General features: G+C 41.1%; 1 protein-coding gene across 1 annotated transcript in view; it reads right to left on the minus strand.

Moving 5' to 3' along the window:
* Window positions 1-24,083, minus strand: part of LOC124622472 (lipase 3-like) — a 72,450-nt gene that overhangs the window by 22,030 nt on the left and 26,337 nt on the right. Inside the window, exons 5-6 of the mRNA XM_047148180.1 lie at window positions 17,933-18,091; window positions 14,340-14,424 (exon numbers count right to left, since the gene is read on the minus strand). Coding sequence (XP_047004136.1) covers window positions 14,340-14,424; window positions 17,933-18,091 — 244 coding nt within the window. The remainder of the gene's footprint in view (window positions 1-14,339; window positions 14,425-17,932; window positions 18,092-24,083) is intronic.

The following is a 24,083-nucleotide window of genomic DNA, read 5'->3' on the forward strand; positions in this document are numbered from 1 at the left end:
CACTGGGTGATATATCTGTATACCATTACAGTATTTCTTGTTACACATATTCCGCAGACTTAAGTCATTATCTCGGGACGGCCCTTTGTTGTACGTTCTGACTTCAACGCTAAAATGTCCAACAAAAGGCGGACAGTTCGGGCTTCTATATATCTGGCCGGACACAACCGTAAAAAGGTGAACATGTCCGGCTGAAGCAGCACACGTGTAATATGTTGTCCGACTCTTCCCTGAAAGTGCTCTCTCGAAATTTCAATAGAAAATCTCTCCGTGATGCACAACGCCTCTCATGTAATGTGTGCCACTGGAGTTTGCTGAGCATCTCAGTAACGCTCTTGCGCCGACCAAGCTACTTCTTCGACGAAACGCGCTGCTCTTCTTTGGATCTCCTCTGTCGCTTGTAACAGTCCTACATGGTAAGGATCCCATATTGATGAGCAATACTCAAGAATCGGTCGAACAAGCTTCTTATAAGTCACTTCTTACATCGGTAAGCTACATTTCCTTAAGAGTCTCCAACTGATTTTCAGTCTGGTATTTACTTTTCTTACTATTTGCATTATGTGGACATTCCACTTAAGGTCGCTCTGGATAATTACTTGTAGATACTTTATAATAGGTACTGTTTCTAGCAGTTTCTGATCAGTAGTGTAGTTGTAGAGTAGTGGCTTTCTTTTCCCACGTATGAGCAATATGTTACATTTATTTACGATCAAGGTCAACTGCCAGAGCCTGCACCATTCATCAGTTCTTTGCATGTCATTCTGCAAATCGTTATTATGTTCTGCCTTTTCTACTTTTGTATAGACAACCACACCATCTACGAACAGCGTTAAAAGCATCCCACTTTCTACTATATATATATTGCAAACCATATCGGTCCGATCACACTTCCGTGGGATACTCTGGAAATTACCTTTACATCTGTCGATTTTGTTCCGTTAAGAGCGACTCATTGAGTTCTGTCTGCAAAGAAGTCTTGAATCTAGCCGCAAATCTGTTCCTATACACGATAAGCTCGTATTCTTTTCACTAACCGGCAGTTGGTTGATTAGCTGGTTAATTTGGGGGAGAGGACCAAACAGCGAGGTCATCGGTCCCGTTGGATTAGGGACGGATGGGAAAGGGAGTCGGCCGTGCCCTTCCCAAGGAACCATCTCGGCATTTGTCTAAAGCGATTTGGGGAAAATCACGGAAAACCTAAATCAGGATAGTCGGACGCGGATTTTAACCGTCGTCCACCCGAATGCGAGTAACCGACAGTGTGATATGCTTTCCTGAAGTCAAAGAACACGGCCACAACCGTTGTCTCCGTCGCTATGGATCTCATGGAGAAACAGAGCGAGCTGAGTTCCGCAAGATTTCTGTTAGCGGAATCAGTGTTGATTTACAGAGATTTTCATTCTCCAAAAACATCATTGCCGGTCGGAGTGGCCGAGCGGTTCTAGTCGCTACAGTCTGGAACCGCGCGACCGCTACGGTCGCAGGTTCGAATCCTGCCTCGGGCATGGATGTGTGTGATCTCCTTAGGTTAGTTAGGTTTAAGTAGTTCTACGTTTTAGGGGACTGATGACCTTAGAAGTTAAGTCCAATAGTGCTCAGAGCCATTTGAACCATTTTTTTAAAAACCTCATTTGTAAATAGATGAACTGCTGTCTTACGTCTGGGGCCTGTTAGGCTAGCGGTAAAGTGCGTGCTTGGAAGCTAAAAGGAACTGGGATCTAATCCTAGTTGGTTAACTAGGAGGAGTTTCCAGAAACAACACGTGGTTAGAATTCAGCGTTTAACTGTATGTCCGCTTTACCAGGCTGGATAACTGGGCTAGGTTAGGGACACGCAAGTTGCGAAATGGCATCCAATGGACAGACTTACACCAGACCAATGAGCCACATAATTAAGTTTGCACCGAACCCTAGAGCGCGCGTCCTACTCTCTGTGTTTTTTAATCTCCTAATTACCACTTCACAATTTTGTGTACTGCGTTCAGCAGAGGAACTGTAAGGAGACGATGGTTGTCCATACCAGCATTTCAGTACACCCTGGCATAAAGCAGTGTCTGTGAGGCTGTGGTTTGGGACAATAACATTCGTAAAATGGACTGATCTGCCCAGAGTCTGATATAAACCCAATAGAATACTTTTGGGATTAATTAGAACGGCGTCTTCGCTCCAGACCGCAGCGTACAAGCCCACTACTTTCTCCGGTTTCGGCTCTCGAGAAAGAAAGCCCTGTCATTTCTCCACAGTCAATTAGGCAGCTCACTGAAGATGCCTCCTGTACAGTTCAAGCCACCACCAAGGGAAGGGTGGACTCACCCTGTACTGGTGTCTACTAATGGGTGCCCAGACACTTTTGATCAGGTAGTGTACACACTCGAAGTCCACTGCTGGCCCAGCATGATATGGATCCCACACACTTATACAGTATCTAAGTAAGGGCTGCATTCAGTCTTTTTTGTAGAAAAACTGGGAATTTAGTATTGTATTAAAATATGTGAGAATAGCAGCTTATAGAGGTATGAAGGGGAACTACCGAACAGCTCAATGGTGGGTAAAGTAAATGACAAGAAAAAGCTACATTCATTGGTAACTGTAACTCGTTAATCACACAGATACGAAATGATTTTGTTTCGTGACGAACAGCATTTTTCATGCTTTGCAGCAAGCTGATATTTCAGTGTCTGTACAGTAATTTCACGTATGTGTACACTGACTGCGGGAAGCTGTAACACAGACATTTGTCTAATTGTTTAACTATACTATTTTAGATGTATTATTTCGGATTGATTATATCAATGAAGATATTAATTTAGTTCCATGGATTGCTGTTCCATTTATAATCGCTATGTTACTTGTTAAATTCCCCCTAACTGCAGAAATTGAGACATTTACAAGCTTCCTCTCAGAACATTGTCAACAAATCATTAGTGGGTTCGAACAATGACAATAAATCCCCGATACGATAGAGCATCGAACTTCCATGTATAAAAGAGCTTCACTCTTCCTTTAAGAATGATTTAATGTGTTAAATATCTGACTTTAAGCACGTGAGCGAGAAAATGTTTAGATAAGGCTTAAAGCAACGGGAAACTACAGCCGTAATTTTTCTCGAGGGCATGCAGCGTTACTGTATGGTTAAATGATGGCGTCCTCTTGGGTAAAATATTCCGATGATAAAATAGTTCCTCATTCGGATCTTCGGGCTGGGACAACTCTGGAGGGAGAAAGAAAACTGCATTCTGCTGATCGGAGAGTGGAATGTCAGACCTCTTAATCGGGCAGGTAGATTAGAAAATTTAAAAAGGGAAATGGATAGGTTAAAGTTAGATATAGTAGGAATTAGTGAGATTCGGTAGCAGGAGGAACAATATATCTGGTCAAGTGAATTCAGGGTTATAAATGCAAAATCAAATAGGGGTAAGGTAGGAGTAGCTTTAATCATGAATACAAAATAGGAGCGCCGGTAAGCTACTACGAACAGCACAGTGCACGCATTATTGTAGCCACGACAGACACAAAGTCTACGCCTACCGTTGTAGTACAAGTTTATATGCCAACTAGCTCCGCCGATGATGAAGAGATTGAAGAAATGTATGATGCGATACAAGACATAATTCAGATAGTGGAGGGAGATGAAAATTTAATAGTCATTGTTGTTGTTGTATTGTTGTGGTCTTCAGTCCTGAGACTGGTTTGATGCAGCTCTCCATGCTACTCTATCCTGTGCAAGCTTCTTCATCTCCCAGTACCTACTGCAACCTACATCCTTCTGAATCTGCTTAGTGTATTGATCTCTTGGTCTCCCTCTACGATTTTTACCCTCCACGCTGCCCTCCAATGCTAAATTTGTGATCCCTTGATGCCTCAAAACATGTCCTATCAACCGATCCCTTCTTCTGGTCAAGTTGTGCCACAAACTTCTCTTCTCCCCAATCCTATTCAATACCTCCTCATTAGTTCCGTGATCTACCCACCTTATCTTCAGCATTCTTCTGTAGCACCACATTTCGAAAGCTTCTATTCTCTTCTTGTCCAAACTGGTTATCGTCCATGTTTCACTTCCGTACATGGCTACACTCCATACAAATACTTTCAGAAACGACTTCCTGACACTTAAATCTATACTCGATGTTAAGAAATTTCTCTTCTTCAGAAACTATTTCCTTGCCATTGCCAGTCTACATTTTATATCCTCTCTACTTCGACCATCATCAGTTATTTTACTCCCTAAATAGCAAAACTCCTTTACTACTTTAAGTGTCTCATTTCCTAATCTAATCCCCTCAGCATCACCCGATTTAATTTGACTACATTCCATTATCCTCGTTTTGCTTTTGTTGATGTTCATCTTATATCCTCCTTTCAAGACACTGTCCATCCCGTTCAACTGCTCTTCCAAGTCCTTTGCTGTCTCTGACAGAATTACAATGTCATCGGCGAACCTCAAAGTTTTTACTTCTTCTCCATGAATTTTAATACCTACTCCGAATTTTTCTTTTGTTTCCTTTACTGCTTGCTCAATATACAGATTGAATAACATCGGGGAGAGGCTACAACCCTGTCTTACTCCTTTCCCAACCACTGCTTCCCTTTCATGCCCCTCGACTCTTATAACTGCCATCTGGTTTCTGTACAAATTGTAAATAGCCTTTCGCTCCCTGTAGTCTACCCCTGCCACCTTAAGAATTTGAAAGAGAGTATTCCAGTTAACGTTGTCAAAAGCTTTCTCTAAGTCTACAAATGCTAAGATAAGTCGTAAGGTTAGTATTGCCTCACGTGTTCCAATATATCTACGGAATCCAAACTGATCTTCCCTGAGGTCCGCTTCTACCAGTTCCTCCATTCGTCTGTAAAGAATTCGCGTCAGCATTTTGCAGCTGTGACTTATTAAACTGATAGTTCGGTAATTTTCACATCTGTCAACACCTGCTTTCTTTGGGATTGGAAATATTATATTCTTCTTGAAGTCTGAGGGTATTTCGCCTGTCTCATACATCTTGCTCACCAGATGGTAGAGTTTTGTCATGACTGGCTCTCCCAAGGCCATCAGTAGTTCTAATGGAATGTTGTCTACTCCCGGGGCCTTGTTTCGACTCAGGTCTTTCAGTGCTCTGTCAAACTCCTCACGCAGTATCTTATCTCCCATTTCATCTTCATCTACATCCTCTTCCATTTCCATAATATTGTCCTCAAGTACATCGCCCTTGTATAAACCCTCTATATACTCCTTCCACCTTTCTGCCTTCCCTTCTTTGCTTAGAACTGGGTTGCCATCTGAGCTCTCGATATTCATACAAGTGGTTCTCTTCTCTCCAAAGGTCTCTTTAATTTTCCTGTGGGCAGTATCTATCTTACCCCTAGTGAGACAAGCCTCTACATCCTTACATTTGTCCTCTAGCCATCCCTGCTTAGCCATTTTGCACTTCCTGTCGATTTCATTTTTGAGACGTTTGTATTCCTTTTTGCCTGCTTCATTTACTGCATTTTTATATTTTCTCCTTTCATCAATTAAATTCAATATTTCTTCTGTTATCCAAGGATTTCTATTAGCCCTCGTCTTTTTACCTACTTGATCCTCTGCTGCCTTCACTACTTCATCCCTCAGAGCTACCCATTCTACTTCTACTGTATTTCTTTCCCCCATTCCTGTCAATTGTTCCCTTATGCTCTCCCTGAAACTCTCTACAACCTCTGGTTCTTTCAGTTTATCCAGGTCCCATCTCCTTAAATTTCCACCTTTTTGCAGTTTCTTCAGTTTCAATCTGCAGTTCATAACCAATAGATTGTGGTCAGAATCCACATCTGCCCCTGGAAATGTCTTACAATTTAAAACCCGGTTCCTAAATCTCTGTCTTACCATTATATAATCTATCAGATACCTTTTAGTATCTCCAGGATTCTTCCAGGTATACAACCTTCTTTCATGATTCTTGAACCAAGTGTTAGCTATGATTAAGTTATGCTCTGTGCAAAATTCTACAAGGCGGCTTCCTCTTTCATTTCCTCCCCCCAATCCATATTCACCTACTATGTCTCCTTCTCTCCCTTTTCCTACTGACGAATTCCAGTCACCCATGACTATTAAATTTTCGTCTCCCTTCACTACCTGAATAATTTCTTTTATCTCGTCATTCATTTCATCAATTTCTTCATCATCTGCAGAGCTAGTTGGCATATAAACTTGTACTACTGTAGTAGGCATGGGCTTTGTGTCTATCTTGGCCACAATAATGCGTTCACTATGCTGTTTGTAGTAGCTAACCCGCACTCCCATTTTTTTATTCATTATTAAACCTACTCCTGCATTACCCCTATTTGATTTTGTATTTATAACCCTGTAATCACCTGACCAAAAGTCTTGTTCCTCCTGCCATCGAACTTCACTAATTCCCACTATATCTAACTTTAACCTATCCATTTCCATTTTTAAATTTTCTAACCTACCTGCCCGATTAAGGGATCTGAGATTCCACGCTCCGATCCGTAGAATGCCAGTTTTCTTTCTCCTTATAACGACGTCCTCTTGAGTAGTCCCCGCCCGGAGATCCGAATGGGGGACTATTTTACCTCCGGAATATTTTACGCAAGAGGACGCCATCATCATTTAATCATACAGTAAAGCTGCATGTCCTCGGGAAAAATTACGGCTGTAGTTTCCCCTTGCTTTCAGCCGTTCGCAGTACCAGCACAGCAAGGCCGTTTTGGTTAATGTTACAAGGCCAGATCAGTCAATCATCCAGACTGTTGCCCCTGCAACGACTGAAAAGGCTGCTGCCCCTCTTCAGGAACCACATGTTTGTCTGGCCTCTCAACAGATACCCCTCCGTTGTGGTTGCACCTACGGTACGGCCATCTGTATCGCTGAGGCACGCAAGCCTCCCCACCAACGGCAAGGTCCATGGCTCATGGGGGGTTAATAGTCATAGGGGACTGGAAATCGATAGAAGGAAAAGGAAGAGGAGGAACAGTAGTAGGTGAATATGAGCTGGGGGTAAGGAATGAAAGAGAAAGCCGTCTGGTAGAATTTTGCACAGAGCATAATTTAATCACAGCTAACACTTGGTTTAAGAATCATGAGAGAAGGTTGTATACATGGAAGAATGCATGAGACACTGGAAGGTTTCAGACAAGGATTTAGAAACCAGGTTTTAAATTGTAAGACACTTCCAGGGGGTTATGTGGACTCTGACCACAATCTATTGGTTATGAACTGTAGATTAAAACTGAAGAAACTGCTAAAATGTGGGAATTTAAGGAGATGGGACCTGGATAAACTGAAAGAACCAGAGGTTGTAGAGCGTTTCAGAGAGAGTATTAGGGAACAATTGACAAGAATGGGGGAAAGAAATATGGTAGAACAAGAATGGGTAGCTTTGAGAGACGAAACACTGAAGGCAGCATAGGATCAAGTAGGTAAAAAGAAGAAGGCTAGTAGAAATCCTTGGGTAACAGAAGAGATACTGAATTTAACTGATGAAAGGAGAAAGTATAAAAACGCAGTAATGAAGCAGGCGAAAAGGAAACAAACGCCTCAAAAACGAGATCGACAGAAAGTGCAAAATGGCTAAGCAGGGATGGCTAGAAGACAAAAGTAAGGATGTAGAGGCATATATCACTAGGGGTAGGATAGATACTGATTACAGGAAAATTAAAGAGACCTTTGGAGACAAGAGAACCACCTGAACGACTATCAAGAGCTCAAATGGAAAACCAGTTCTAAGCAAAGAAGAGAAAACAGAAAGGCGGAAGGAATATATAGAGGATCTATACAAGGGCGATGTACTTGAGGACAATATTATGGAAATGGAAGAGGACGTAGATAAAGATGAAATGGGAGATATGATACTGCGTGAAGAGTTTGATAGAGCACTGAAAGACCTAAGTCGAAACAAGGCCCCGGGAGCAGACAACATTCCATTAGAATTACTGACAGCCTTAGGAGAGCCAGTCCTGATAAAATTCTACCATCTGGTGAGCTAGATGTATGAGACAGGCGAAATACCCTCAGATTTCAAGAAAAATATAGTTATTCCAATCCCAAAGAAAGCAGGTGTTGACAGATGTGAAAATTACCGAACGATCAGATTAATAAGTACGGCTGCAAAATGCTAACGCGAATTCTTTACCGACGAATGAAAAAACTAGTAGAAGCCGACCTGGGGAAGATCAGTTTGGATTCCGTAGAAATATTGGAACACGTGAGGTAATACTGACCCTACGACTTATCTTAGAAAAGAGATTAAGGAAAGGCAAACCTACGTTTCTAGCATTTGCAGACTTAGAGAAAGCTTTTGACAATGTTGACTGGAATACTCTCTTTCAAAATCTGAAGGTGGCAGGGGTAAAATACAGGGAGCGAAAGGCTATTTATAATTTGTACAGAAACCAGATGGCAGTTATAAGAGTCGAGGGACATGAAAGGGAAGCAGTAGATGGGAAGGGAGTGAGACAGGGTTGTAGCATATCCCCGATGTTATTCAATCTGTATATTGAGCAAGCAGTAAAGGAAGCAAAAGGTAAATACGCAGTAGGAATTAAAATAAATGGAGAAGGAATAAAAACTTTGAGGTTAGCCGATGACATTGTAATTCTGTCAGAGACAGCAAAGGACTTGGAAAAGCAGTTGAACGAAATGGACAGTGTCCTGAAAGGAGAATATAAGACGAACATCAACAAAGGCAAAACGAGGATAGTGGAATGTAGTCGAATTAAGTCGGGTGATGCTGAGGGAATTACATTAGGGAAAGAGACACTTAAAGTAGTAAAGGAGTTTTGCTATTTGGGAAGAAAAATAACTGATTATGGTCGAAGCAGAGAGGATATAAAATGTAGACTGGCAATGGCAAGGAAAGCGTTTCTGAAGAAGAGAAATTTGTTAACATCGAGTATAGATTTAAGTGTCAGGATGTCGTTTCTGAAAGTATTTGTATGGAGTGCAGCCATGTATGGAAGCGAAGCGTGTACGATAAATAGTTTGGACAAGAAGAGAATAGAAGCTTTCGAAATGTGGTGCTACAGACGAATGCTGAAGATTAGTTGGGTAGATCACATAACTAATGGGGGGGGGGGGGGGTATTGAATAGAATTGGGGAGAAGAGGAGTTTGTGGCACAACTTGACTAGAAGAAGGGATCGGTTGGTAGGACACGTTCTGAGACATCAAGGGATCACAAATTTGGTACTGGAGGGAAGCGTGGAGGGTAAAAATCGTAGAGGGAGAACAAGGGATTAATATACTAAACAGATTCAGAAGTACGTAAGTTGCATTAGTTACTCGGAGATGAAGAAGCTTGCACTGGATGGAGTAGCATGGAGAGCTGCATCAAAGTAGTCTCTGGACTGAAGAACACAACAACAACAAGGCTTGAAATTATGTTTACAATTTGTTGGACGTCGCTAAGTCCTGTCAGTATGTACAATACTATAATCTTACAGGTACATTCACCTGCGTATGTGGTTACTGTGTGCACGGTGTGGTGCGAATAAAGTCAGTAGTTAAGAAGCAATAAACTAAAACGTCGTGCCTGATGCGGCAGTTTTGCTGCACGAACAGCAAACACGTCGTAAGGGCTAAACATTTTTTTTTCCTTTCAGCTATCTGTGGGGGATGTCAGCGAGAAAAAGTTTCATAAAGTGTAAAGTTTGTTGCAAGTCCCTAAGTGCTCTCAGTTTCAAATAATGGATGAATACAGTCTGGTTATTTCCACAGCACGAGCTAGACTGATTCTAGACGTATACACTGTTTCTAAATTTTAGACTTGTCTTACTGTGTTAAACCTTTAACATATGATTTTGAATATTTATGAGTAGATTATGACAACAATATGAATTTGTAAATGCTGTCAATAATTACATGAAATCCTGAAACTTTTGTTGCCCCTAGGATCCGTTAGGTAGTGAACCTGCAAGTGGGACCGTACATCATGAACCATGAAACCCATGAAGCGGGTTAGCCGTTTAGCAATACGCGGGATCGTCGGTAACAGTCTGGAAAGCTTGAAGGGTATCGCAATGGAGGCTGTGGTGTTAAATAATTGTTCAGAAAAAAATTCGATACATTGCGTCGTTTCCGAGTTACTTAGCGTTGAAGTTACCCAGCCAGGCCATCGCACGCGAAGATTCAAGCAGCCTGCCAGAGACAGTGTCGCCAAACTTGTTGTTCGTTTGGCTTCCTCAAACTGAACAAACTTGGCTTTTGCTCACCTAGCTTAAATTTATCACTTCGATGAAAGGTACGTTCTAACTGGTAATGAGCGCTTGAACGAGTGATAACTCATGAACCTACAGACGTCTCTCCATCACCGCATTTTAGCTTGTGCAGGTGCTTTAATTCGCACACAATCTATCCTTTTTTTTGGGGGGGGCTTCTGCACCTCGGTCGGTAAAAACGGAAACCATATAGGAACACTCTGTTCTCTGTCTTCCTGTCTGTCTCTCCGATTGTTAAAAACCCTTTTTGTCAGGAGAGGGTGGAAGTATTAAGTTGATGTTTATACACTATGCGATAAAAGTATCCGGACACACCCAAAAACATACGTTTTTCATATTAGCTGCATTGTGCTGCCTACCACCAGGTACTCAATATCAGCGACCTCAGTAGTCATTCGACATCGTGACAGACCAGAATGGGGCACTCCGTAGAACTAAAGGACTTCGAACATGTCATACGTCTGTACACGAGATTTCCACACTCCTAAACATCCACAGGTCCGCTGTTTCCGATGTGATAGTGAAGTGAAAACATGAAGGGCCACGTACAACTCAAAAGCGTACAGGCCCACATCGTCTGTTGACTGACAGAGACAGCCGACAGTTGAAGAGGGTCGTAATGTGTAATAGGCAGACATCTATCCAGACCATCACACAGGAATTCCAAACAGCATCAGGATCCCCTGCAAGTACTGTGACAGTTTGGCAACGAGGTGAGAAAACATGGATTTCATGGTCGAGCGGCTGCTCATAAGCCACACATCAAGCCGGTAAATGCCAAACGACGCCTCGCTTGATGTAAGGAGCGCAAACATTGGACGATTAAACGGTGGAAAAGCGTTGTGTGGAGTGACGAATCACGGTACACGATGTGGCGATCCGATGGCAGGGTGTGGATATGCCGAATGCCCAGTGAACGTCATCTGCCAGCGTGTGTAGTGCCAACAGTGAAATTTGGAGGCGATGGTGTTTTGGTGTGGTCATGTTTTTCATGGAGGGGCTTGCACTCCTTGTTGTTTTGCGTGGCACTATCACAGCACAAACCTACATTGATCTTTTAAGTACCTTCTTGCTTCCCACTGTTGAACAGCAATTCGGGAATGGCGATTCGCATCTTTCAACACAATCGAGCGTCTGTTCATAATGCACGGCCTGTGGCGGAGTGGTTGCACAGCAATAACATCTCTGTATTGGACTGGCCTGCACAGAGTGCTGGCCTGAATCCTATAGAACATCTTTGGGATGTTTTGGATTGCCGACTTCGTGCCAGGTCTCACCGACCGACATCGATACCTCTCCTCAGTGCAGCACTCCGTGAAGAACGCGCTGCAATTCCCCAAGAAACCTTCCAGCACCTGATAGAACGTATGCCTGCGAGAGTGGAAACTGTCATCAAGGCTAAGGGTGGGCCAACACCATATTGAATTCCAGCATTACCGGTGGAGGGCGCCACTTGTAAGTCATTTTCAGCCAGGTGTTCGCATACTTTTCATCGCATAGTGTATATTATACTAAGATGTACGGGCCCTTGGCGGTTAAAAAATTAAAGCTTCCAAGTCAGTGCAACCAAAATATACGGCCATTTATGTCACATATTTTGATACTGGAAAATGCACTCGTCAAAGCCTATAGGATACTTCCCACCGGCCTAGAATACTGAAATTTTGGAAGAAGCAAGGTTTCACACCAAAATTAATTGGAAACACCCAAAAGGTGTTAATTTGTAACTACAGCACAAGAAAAACATTTTTTTCCGTTTGTTATCTATTTGTCCGTCGGTCTGTTAAGACCCCTTTTCTCAGGAACGGGTAGAGGTATCAAGCTGAAACTTTTGTCACATACTAAGGTTTATGGTCCCTAGGCGGCATCGTATATGTAAGCTTCTAAGTCAATCCAGTAAAAAGATACTACAATTTACGTCACATATTTTGATACTCGCAAACTCGCTCACGAAGACCTAAAGGATATCTCCAGATGGCCCAGAATACTCAAATTTGACAAGAAAAAAGTTTTCACAGCACAATTACAGTAAAACTCCAGAAATTGCGAATCTATACATACATCAGACAAAACAAAATTTGTCATTTGTTATCTGTCTGTCCGTCCGCCTGCCCCTTTTCCTCAGGAACGGATAGATCTATCAAGTTGAAATTTGTGTCACTTACGTTGGTCCATGGTTGTTTGGTGATGAAAAAAAGTTAAACTTGTGGTAAGTCATTGCAGTCAGAAGATACGGCCATTTATGTTACATAATTTGACACTCGCAAAGTCACTCATTACAATCAATAGGATATTTTCCGTTGACCAAGAATCATGAACTTTGGCAAGAACCAAGATTTCATAGTACAAGTAAATAAAGAAATCACATAAACGTTTATCTGTAGTTATATCACACGAAAAAATATTTATTTTGTCATTCGTTATCCGGGTTCAAAATGAAAATTAAAACAGTCTCGAAAGTATTGGAATTCCCGTACTGATATCTTGCCAGTATCATAACAGGAAAAAAACCGTCGAGGTTCTTGATTTCCAGCATTAATGAACTGTCTATATAAATAATTAATGATGAGACGGTGCCGTCAGTGCGCGAGTCCTACTAGCACCCGACCAATTCTTTTTTCTCTGCTAATTGTTGGGGGGTGTTCCGTTTGTTGTACTGGTCTGCTTTCTTACGTATTTCTCTTTTCGCCTACCTTTTGTGAAAATATTTCGTAAATACTGTAGTGTCTTTTTCAGTCTCGCCTCGAATTCCTCTCCTTGCCAACCTCTTCACCTGAGAGTAGTACGTACATCCAACGTCCGTATCTGATATAATTGCCAATTTGTCGTTTTTAAGGAACTTCTGTAAGACTCGTTGCAGCTGATTTTCATGACTTTTGCTTTATTTTTTTTATTTTAAGCACAGTCATTAAATGAGTAATGCACCCGACTCTATATAACATGTCATATTTCTTACTTTCAAAAGTGTAACAATACAAGGCACATTTGAAAATGGCAATTACGTCGACATTGGCCTATTGTGAAGTATAGGACTCGCTAGTTTTTTTCTCAACAAAATATACCCTCGCATGAAAAACGATTGCATTGAAGCACATCCCTTAGCTAAATAAGGTAAGAGATTTCCTTGCACTTATTTCGTCGCCTGCTGGTCTGATGTCAAGCTCTTTGTTATTCAAACGTCCTCTTTTATCAACTTTCTACAACACCACATTCAAAAGGCTCTCCGTTTCTGTTTCTCTCTTTTCCTCACCGCCCAAGCGTACGGTGCCAGAATACTCTTCGTCGACTCCATTATTGGTTTATCTCTTGTTATACTTTACAGCAGTTAGTCGATTCTCTTCATGTGCCGTTTTGAAGTACAGAGTTCCGTGAACCCTATGACCGAACGAGATGGCTCAGTGATTAGCTCACTAGACTGGCATTCGTGAGGACGACAGTTCAAATTTCAAATCCCCGTCCTAACATCCAGATATAGGTTTTTCCACGATTCCCTAAAATCGCTCGTGGCAAATGCTGGAATGATTACTTAGAAATAATATGGCAGATTTCCTTCCTCTTCCTTCATTAATTTGAGTTTGTGCTTCCTTCTCCAAATACCTCGATCCTAAGGACTTGGTTTCGCAGAATCAACAGAGCTGTAGGCCACAAATGACAAATCTCCTCCCCCCCCCCTAGATCTCTTTCTCCCTCCACTCCTCTCTCTCTCTCTCTCTCTCTCTCTCTCTCTCTCACACACACACACACACACACAGAGAGAGAGACAGGCAGACACACACACACACACAGCCGGCCGAAGTGGCCGTGCGGTTAAAGGCGCTGCAGTCTGGAACCGCAAGACCGCTACGGTCGCAGGTTCGAATCCTGCCTCGGGCATGGATGTTTGTGATGTCCTTAGGTTAATTAGGTTTAACTAGTTCTAAGTTCTAGGGGACTAATGACCTCAGCAGTTGAGTCCCATAGTGCTCAGAGCCATTTGAACCATTTGAACCACACACACACACACACACACACACACGCATGCACACACACACACACACACACACACACACACACACACACACAACAGACAGCCGAAGCAGTAACCTCAGTGCTCTATTTTCTGTTTGGGAGGACTCAAGTGTCACATACTCACCGCTCTTGATCTCCTGTCCGTAGTGAACCAGCTGTTTACTAGAGGCGCCTGCTGGTGTGTGAGCCAACAGCACAGGCAGCATCGTCTGCAACATACACACAACTAAACCTCAGCCGCACTACCCATCATTTTACATCACAATTTCCTGTGCAACTCTGCAGCAAAATATTTTCAAAAGTAATTGACAAGAACTGAAAGAGTAACAACTTGCACATTTACAGCACCAAATTAAACTCTTCTCCCATGACAACCTCCTGTTCCCTGAAAGTTTACCTAGTGTCCATTTAGATGAGTTTTACCTGTTACTAATAACAATGAAATTTAGGACATATCTTACCTATGATTGCATTAATTGACTATTCCGTTCATTCTTGGTAGAATATTTCCACGTCATAATAATTTTGTGTTAGGAAAATGTTTGTTGTTAATCTTCTGTCATCTGTGGGAACTGGGAAACATTGGAATACACAGAATCATTTGTAGTCGTGGCAAATTCTATACAGGCTACTCTGAAAGGCAATCCACATCCTTCAAGGAACACCGTAGCAGTTAAAAAACTTACAAAAGGAGAGTCTACTTCTGAGACCACCTGCTTAAAAGCCACAGCTACAATATATTACATGAAGTCTTACATCACAACCACAAAGGAATGAAGACGAAGTAGCTTGAAAAAATAGGAATTAACAAAGATATGTCCACTTGACCAAATTTGGTACTGAGTAAGCAGAGACAGTGCTACTCTTATTCGTCACTTCTAACGGCTATAATGTTTCCAGAATGAGATTTTCACACTGCAGCGGAGTGTGCGCTGATATGAAACTTCCTGGCAGATTAAAACTGTGTGCCAGACCGAGACTCGAACTCGGGACCTTTGCCTTTCGCGGGCAAGTGCTCTACCAACTGAGCTACCCAAGGACGACTCAGACCCCGTTCTCACAGCTTTACTTCTGCCAGTACCTCGTCTCCTACCTTCCAAACTTTACAGAAGCTCTCCTGCGAACCTTGCAGAACTAGCACTCCTGAAAGAGAGGATATTGCGGAGACATGGCTTATCCACAGCCTAGGGGATGTTTCCAGAATGAGATTATTTTCACTCTGCAGCGGAGTGTGCGCTGATATGAAACTTCCTGGCAGATTAAAACTGTGCGCCAGACCGAGACTCGAACTCGGGACCTTTGCCTTTCGCGGGCAAGTGCTTTAGTGTTTGTGAAAAATATATTCTTAAAAAAAAATAAAGTTGGTAGAGCACTTGCCCGCGAAAGGCAAAGGTCCCGAGTTAGAGTCTCGGTCTGGCACACAGTTTTAATCTGCCAGGAAGTTTCGGCTATAATGTTAATCATTGCAACCAGACCACTCTATAAATTACCTCTCCTATTCATATGCACTGTTTTTCCTTTGTTTCAGTTCCTGTTGTTTGGCGTGCCCTGACAAAATTTTAGTTTGCGTAATTATAGTTATTTCTTTGACCTGCTTAATCTCACTTGTCATATTGTACCTATTTGTAACACTGGGGCTTTTAAGGAGAAGATTATCTTGTACGATCATCCCCTTGGGACATGTCACCAAATTTTGCCACATATTGTGCAAATTATTTTCCCTCTCGGAATAATTGCTGTATTTTATCAAGTAGTTCATTATTTAATGTGTCACGCATGTTAGCTAATCTAAAGTTTCACTGTTTTAAAATCTTTAATTTCGAAAAAAGTCTTATAACCAAACATATTTATCTTAGTACCTGACGAAAGTCGATTTGTAAAGTAATAAATATTGGAAAATATTACATAAGTGACGTGTATTTTTTCATTCAAAATTTCTTATGGTTAGTACACTACTGATGTCAGTCTTTCTTATTTCGATTTTCCAAGACTTCCCTAAACATGAATGCCAAAATGGTTCCTTAGAATGAGCCATTCTCTATTCATCATTATTAAGCTGAATTTAACGCCTCGTTCAGACATTATTATTGTAATTACTATCGTTGTCACTACCCTTAATTTTTATTCTTTTAATGTAGTGACGTGTTCTATGAAGATGTGCCATTTATAGCATCCCTTCGAAAATAAAATTAAAATAAATAGACACAACAATGTGCTGTACTGCGTTTTCCAAAGGATCTAGGACGAAATTTAAATGTACAGCACTGTAACATCTCTTTATAGCCTTCACTTTGCAGCAAGTGGTTCTTGTTTTTTCGATAAATTTAGAGAAACTCGTTTCCCTTATTACGGGCGCACACCATGGCTGCTATTACAATAAACCTTAGGTGCAGTAATTAAGAACTTTATCGTTCTCGTATAAAGAACTTACTACCAATAGGGCATGAGTTGCTTGAAAAGGATGAAGATGTTTGTACAAGTGATGTGTTTGTTTTCTTAAAATAAGCTCTATCATAAAAATTGTTTTATTATAGTTGGAAGTTTATTCTGGCATGTTCCTTATTTTGGCGCCTCTAATTCTTAAGGCGTCTCTAACCGAGCAAACAATTTCCCAAACTTCACTAGTTTTGTCTAATATTTGGCAGCGTACGGCTGTATTTGACGTGTTTGATTAATAGTCGATCTGACAATATGGCGTACGTTGTTTGTGCTGATGCAATGCCGCCCATGTATAGAGAGAAAGAGTTCTTTTTATAATTTATCTCACTGTATCGTGAGTTTCCACAATTGTAGAAACTACGATCAAGGTTAAAAACAAAAGAGCACTGGCAGTTACCAAAATGGTAGAGGTAGTGCTTCTTCCGCATACATATATTAGGTAGGAAGACGTAAAGAAGAAAATGAACATTCTACGCACAACATAGGTGCGGGAGTGCAATGAAACAAAAAGACCGTAGCTCCACTATTCTTCCGCGGACGATGTAATGTTCCCACTTTGTGGCATTTTAATGAACTTTCATTACAGTACCAATTAGAAGTGAACAGATTTTCGCATAACTGTGTCTTCTTTTTCAAAGTGAGTCTGAAGTAATTCTAACAAGTCTTTAAAAGTTTGGAGGTCCATACGGGGAAAGTTGGTGTAATCATCAAGTTTTCACTGTAATATTTCCTCTAGCAGATTTTCATTGGTATATTTATGCCTCAGTTTCAGCCATTCCCTGGACCAGAGCCTTTCTTTTGTTTTGTTTCTTCATACACCGTGTATGAACATTTTGCGACACGATACACATAGCGTGGCAGTTGCTTCAAAAATGAGATTAAATTTGACAACTTTTGTTGGTGCGTCGGCGCGCTTGTTCGACAGCGCTGTGGACAATCAATAGCGAACTTGGCAATCAAGTTTAATCGTTACCAGGGGCCTTCAGATACCAGAATCGCGAGCTGGAAACTTACAGAAAAATCTTATCTCTCCATCAACGACCATCTGAAAGCATGTTTTTTTTTTTCATTCTTACCACAGCATTAATTTGCAAGTCTTGTTCTGTGCACATTGAAATATCAATTTCGCTGCAAACTATTTGCGTTGGTTACAGTTGGAATACTGATTTTCGAAATAAAAAAGTGTGTTTCCGGAGATATATTTTTGTATACAGCTAATAAACACAAAATTAAACAGAAGAAATATTTATTTCCTCCTTGTGGAGTTCTGGAACTTACCGTGTTCATCTCATCAGGGTTGTACCCGCCAATCAGGAACATGATATTGCTGCAGATGTCTTGGGTGAAAGCGTCATCGTTGCACATGATGTCTCCCACCATCTGTATGAACTCACTGTTTGGCAGGAATTCATTCAAGCCAATCAACTGAGTGAGGAACTGCAAACAGACAGATCGACAGGTGACGGATCTTCCAGAGAGCACATATCCAGAATTAGAATAACCAGAAATTATTCCTATAGGTTCAGAGAGGTACGGAATACGCTAAAGGAGTAAGACTGTGATTTTCGATTTTTAGTGTGGATAAGTCTGGTAGCGGCATTTTATGCAGCTATATAGACAGATGATTTTGTAACTGATCAAAAGTATTTCTGGCTACATACTGAGCTCTCTTCTGTTTAGTAATAAAGAGCTTAGATCATTCTTTCACCATGCAAGCTATTACGGGCTAAAACTTCCGTTCTAGATGTAAAAACTGTTATCTATGAATGTACGGTATTGTACCAGCCGACGGGAATACGGGACACCGTTAAAAGGTGATATATCCTACACTCCTGTGTGAATCATGCCACGCTGGCAGATAAATGGTGTTGGGTCATAATGCTCAAAAGAGTGACACTAGCTAAATTTCAATTAAACCAAACATTTCAAAAAAATGTCATGTAGAAAAATAGCCTATTTCAATCAAATTAATGCGATAGTGGATACAGACACATAAAAGAAGGGTCCGCTGAAGAATGGGATATAACTCGTCGCCTTTCATCAATGACGACATATCTTTATTAGTCATAGATATCAATTTGTTTATTTTCGAGACATCGAAAATAAATTGGTTATCTTCTGTGGCGAAGCAGTATAATCGTGAATAAAAATAAACGAATGTGTTATTAAAGAGATAGATGTTGTCTACACTTTTGTTGCTTGTGGTAATTTTAAATAATTTGTGAATATTTTTGAATCATAGTCTGACAGCGAGTCGTTCCAATTACTGTTTCTTCTGCATTTGATTTGTATCTTGTTCTGTGTAAGGCAACTAAAGAATATGATACTAGTACTAGAGAAAGCAAAACAACCGTCGTACGTTACTCAGACATCCTGTGCCTCAGCTGAACTACGAAGGTTGTATCCTATTTTCCAGTTCACCTGTATAGGTCAGCTTAAGTACAGGATACAAATTTTACGTTCGTCAAGTTTTTCGACTTCACTACTACTAGTATCCTAATCTCCAGTTGATCTATATAGGTCAAAGTACAGGAGACAAATTTCACGTTTGTCACTTTTTTTGCCTTCGCTAGTAGTAGTAACCTATTCTTCAGTTGACCTATATAGGTAAATTGAAGTAAATGATACCAAATTTTACGTTTGTCCCTTTTTCGCCTTCGCTAGTACTAGTTAGTCTTCAGCTGACACATTAGGCAGAGAAATGTGCCTTGTACCACGCTCTAATTCCCGTGAAACAGAAATCACTTAGTATAAAAGACTGATAACAATAGGGGAAGCGTTGTGCCCAGAATGCAGTGATCATAAGATTTAAGCGTGATTTTTGAGAGATTTAAAAATTCCACCATTGTTCTACTGATCAGTAGAGGCAGGTGCTACTGAGTGATGAGCCATACCACATGTTGCATATAGGCTGGAGTGCATGACAGTGGCTGGCCGGTGTGGCCGTGCGGTTCTAGGCGCTACAGTCTGGAACCGCGCGATCGCTACGATCGCAGGTTCGAATCCTGCCTCGGACATGGTTGTGTGTGATGTCCTTAGGTTAGTTAGGTTTAAGTAGTTCTAAGTTCTAGGGGACAGATGACCTCAGTAGTTAAATCCCATAGTTCTCAGAGCCATTTGAACCATTTGCATGACAGTGAAAAATGCCGGATGAATGTTGTTTACGATAGTAAGAGATGCTGCATCGCAGACATACGCGGCTCCATCCTAGGAATACGAAACTGCAACGCATCTGCGCCGGCTATAAGTCGCACAAACGAAAATTCTGCGCATTATAACCAACGCCCCACGCTACGCACGAACCTTAATTTGAATTACGCCTCGAGTTCCTCACGGAAGTTTTCAAGAACATGTGATTCTAAAAGAATCCGAAATTTCGAATAACCACGCAACTCTCTATCTGGAAAGCTGGGATTACAACCCATAGGTGGAAAAACAACCGACCAAAAATATTGCTTTGAAGAAGTACCATCTAAGGCAAAAACACATCCCCATACAACAAACAACAAGATGAGGAAGAAGCCTCGGGGGTACATCAGCAAATCTGACTTGCTGTGTAACACCTAAAACGCAGACAGGACACATAAATAAAGTATTCTGAGAGGCCATTTCGTAATAAATTTGATTTCCCTGACGTCGAGTTTGTCGTGTTGCAGGAAGTACAGCGCTACATTCGCACAAGGAGACGTCTTCTATGCTTTGGAATAACAATAACTACACCGACATTAACATATCCTTGTGCCCAATAAGTCTGTGGCAGATGGCAAGCGTTGCTGCCCCATCACGCACCGTGTGACAATAGCAGGGGGTTTTCTCCCAGGCTTAAGCCTAGTTTACACGACGACACTAGGTTGCACGCAACTGCGCTACCGGTCACTGCGCATGCGCGCCGCGAGCTTGCGTAACTCGTCGGTGAAACTAAACAGTTTCGGCGTGTTGCAACTTTGGCGACACTAGTTGCATAAGTTTTGAGGTTGTGTACGTAGAGTGTAGATAAATTGAAATATGAAGTGGGAAACGGAGAATAATATTCGCCTTTTGGATATCTATGCTTTGCATAGGTGTTTGCGGGATTTCAGTGATGCTGGTTGCAAAAATAGCAACATGTTGCTGCTCCTGAGACCGTCACGTGCGATTGGAACATAGGTAGTTTGACAATATATGAGCTGCAGGGCAAAATTTATTGAATTAGGAGTACATATACAACTGAATTAGAAAAAATACAAACAAATGTAATTATAGCTGTAGAAATGCTCTCGTCTACAAGACTAAAATCCCATCGTTCAAGTTGGCCCACTCTTTTTATAAGGAATATTGTTGACAGAGGGAAGGCTACGCAAATCAAGAAGCTGCATTCTTTTTTCAGTATTCATCTATTTAAAACGTCGCAGCAGGGCTCCCCATTCACATATGTTAGAAGTTTGAAGTATTGCCACTGCACAGATTTATCTTCAAGAGAGTAGTTTGCAGACCTTTCTCTTCTTAATGCAGCCTGCTTCGAATAATTACTGTTGTTAATGTTAATAATTATTACTGTTAATAATTACTGGTGTTAATGAAAAAGCGGCATCAACTAAAACCGCATCTTATAGCATGTCGAGTGTTCTCAATTGTAATGCATGCAATGTGATATGTAATTTCAGTTCTGGCGACAGTGCTTCATGCATTACAGTACCTTTATTCCTTATCACATAATTAACTCTATTTAGAGCAACGTGAACAGTTCTGGTGGCATTCTAAGATTAGTAAAAAAGCTTCTTAGGTCTTCCATTACAAATTATTTCAGCAGAGATGCTGAGCAACCGAGTTGACGTCTTATCTTCATCCAGTCATGAATCGAAACACGTTTCTTATTTTTTTATCATGCAGCGATTCCACACAAGCTTTAACTCCATCACAACCTGTGCGATGTGCAGGTGCCAAAACTTTCATTTCAGACACCACTCAGGAACTCACAAAACAACGAAACTGAAGTATATACTGGTTTCGCCGTGTCTACAGTCAAATTTGAAACCATTTGTGTGCAACTCATTCCACGCAACGAGTGGCGCAACCCAATGTCGTTGTGTAAACTAGGCTTTACAGTAGCACTTTTTCTTTCTGTGTCCTGACGGCTGCACTTCAAAAGCTTTCTGTCTACTATTTACTAGACAGGACCATCCCAACGCATGGACGACATTACAGATCCGCATCCTGTGTCTCCTAAACAGCAATTAAAGCCCCTTGGAGAGAGGACAGTAGAACTATTTGTCACGGTCATCATGCAAGTGCAGGGATCGAGCGGCCCCATTTCTTCACACAAAAATATTAAAATCAGTTCCCTTAAATTGCGATTCGAAGAAAGTCAAGTCAGTTTGGTATATTTAGCTTCTTGAAGTCGAATGGAAACAGATTCGTTGAAAGGCTTCTGTAAAGGCAGTTGTATACAAGATGTTAGTGCGACCGACTCCAGATTATTGTTCCAGCGTTTGGAGTCCTTATCAAGTATGCATTACAGCAAAAATTTAACAAAATCAGACACGTTGCTAGAACTGTTACAGCCCTTATAGTCCATCACCATTTCTCAACCGCCGTGTCGAGATACGTTGGTGTGTCGCGAGTAAATGTCAAGTGTGCTGTGAGATTTTTAACGTCTTCTAATCTTCCGCAGATAAAATATCTGGAACATAAAAAATTCACTGCACGCCATTTGTTTGTGTTCATATGTTCCTTTTCAAAAGTCATCATCGTTCCATCGTAAAAAAGTATTTATGTGCTCTGTGTTTTTGCTTTTTTTTGCATCTAGGAAAAAAAAATCACATGTAGAGGTGATGTGAATGTTTGAAAAGTAGTTTGTTGGACCACAAAGAAAAAATAAAGATATATTCAAACAGAATTCCGCACCGATGGTTCCGCACAAACTTAATTACGTACATAGATAGTTCAGCCATACTGTGAATCGAGAATCTCGACGATTTTTGTCTGTTACCGATGTCGATAATAGCAAGATATCGGTACCGGGAACTCCTAGACTCTCGAGATCAATTCCAAGATAATTTGCGCTGTTTGTTCCCTAACTTATACTGCGAAACCTTGATTCTTGCCACATTTCATAATTGTAGGTCAACAGAAAGTACAATAAAGATTCTGATGAGTGTGTTTGTGAGTATCAAAATATGTGGCATAAACAGCCGGATCCTTTGATTGCAGTCACTTGGAAGCTTAAATATTTTACACCGCCAATGGACAGTAGATCTTAGCATGCGGCATAAATTTAAACCTGTTACCTTTAACCCGTTCCTGAGAAAAAGGGGTCTTTGCAGACGGTCAGAAAGTCAGGCGGAAAACAAATAACGAAAAAAATATTTTTCGTTGATATAATTACAAATTCACAATTTCGCATTTTTTACCTTACGTGTTCTGTAATATCTTGCTTTTTGTCAAATTTCGTGATTCTAAATCAACGGGAAGTACCCTGCAGGTTTTGATGAGAGAGTTTGCGAGTATCAAAATATGTGACATAAATGACCGTATTTTTTATTGATTTCATTCACTTGGAAACTTAGAGCTTTTACATTGCCGCTGTATCATAGACCTTAGTATGTGCCATAAATCTGAACTTGATACCTCAACCCGTTCCTGAGCAATAGGGGTCTAAATATGAAACTTCCCCTTAGAAAAATTTATACATGACTGTGCTTAAACTGACACACAATATTTTTAGCGCAACGCAATCTGACTTTCAAAAATCCCTACAAAAGAATGGCCCTGACTAACATTAACCTATACCTTTCACAAATCACTTACCTCACCAAAAATCTTCGTTACTCGAACTACTGCAATACAGCGAGCGCCACTACTGCAAGCTACATAAAAGATTCAAACTACTGAAGGCACTAACTACTAATAGGCATAGTGAGCAAATGAAAGATTTTGATAGAGAACAAACAATGTATTTACGTCAATAGTGTTCAAAAGTCATAATGTATATAGCAGTTCATGACATCCAGTCTTACAAATTTCAAAACTCCGCCATCTCTCTCCCCACATCCACCACTGCTGGCGGCTCACCTCCAACTGCCGAACGCTATGCGCTGTTAACATCCAGCTGCCCAACACTACAATGGCAGACAACAATGCAAACTAGCCACAGACTGCACACAGCACAGCCAGTGATTTTCATACAGAGCGCTACGTGGCGTTACCAATAAGAAGACCTAAACAGCCTACTTACAACCTCAACCCGTTCCTGAGCAATAGGGGTCTAAACAGCCAGACAGACAATAAAGAGATGCTAAAAGGGTTCCGTTTCTACCGAATGAGGACGGAGCCCTAAAAAGTTTGAGAAAAGGTGTCCACACGAGAGTGTTATGTAAATATTCGCGGATATTAAATGGAAATCTTTGGAAGGTGGAGAACGTGGTTCTCGTGAAACACTAATGACTAAATG

The sequence above is a fragment of the Schistocerca americana genome, chromosome 7 (assembly GCF_021461395.2).
Source record: "Schistocerca americana isolate TAMUIC-IGC-003095 chromosome 7, iqSchAmer2.1, whole genome shotgun sequence".
Taxonomy (NCBI): Eukaryota; Metazoa; Arthropoda; class Insecta; order Orthoptera; family Acrididae; genus Schistocerca; species Schistocerca americana.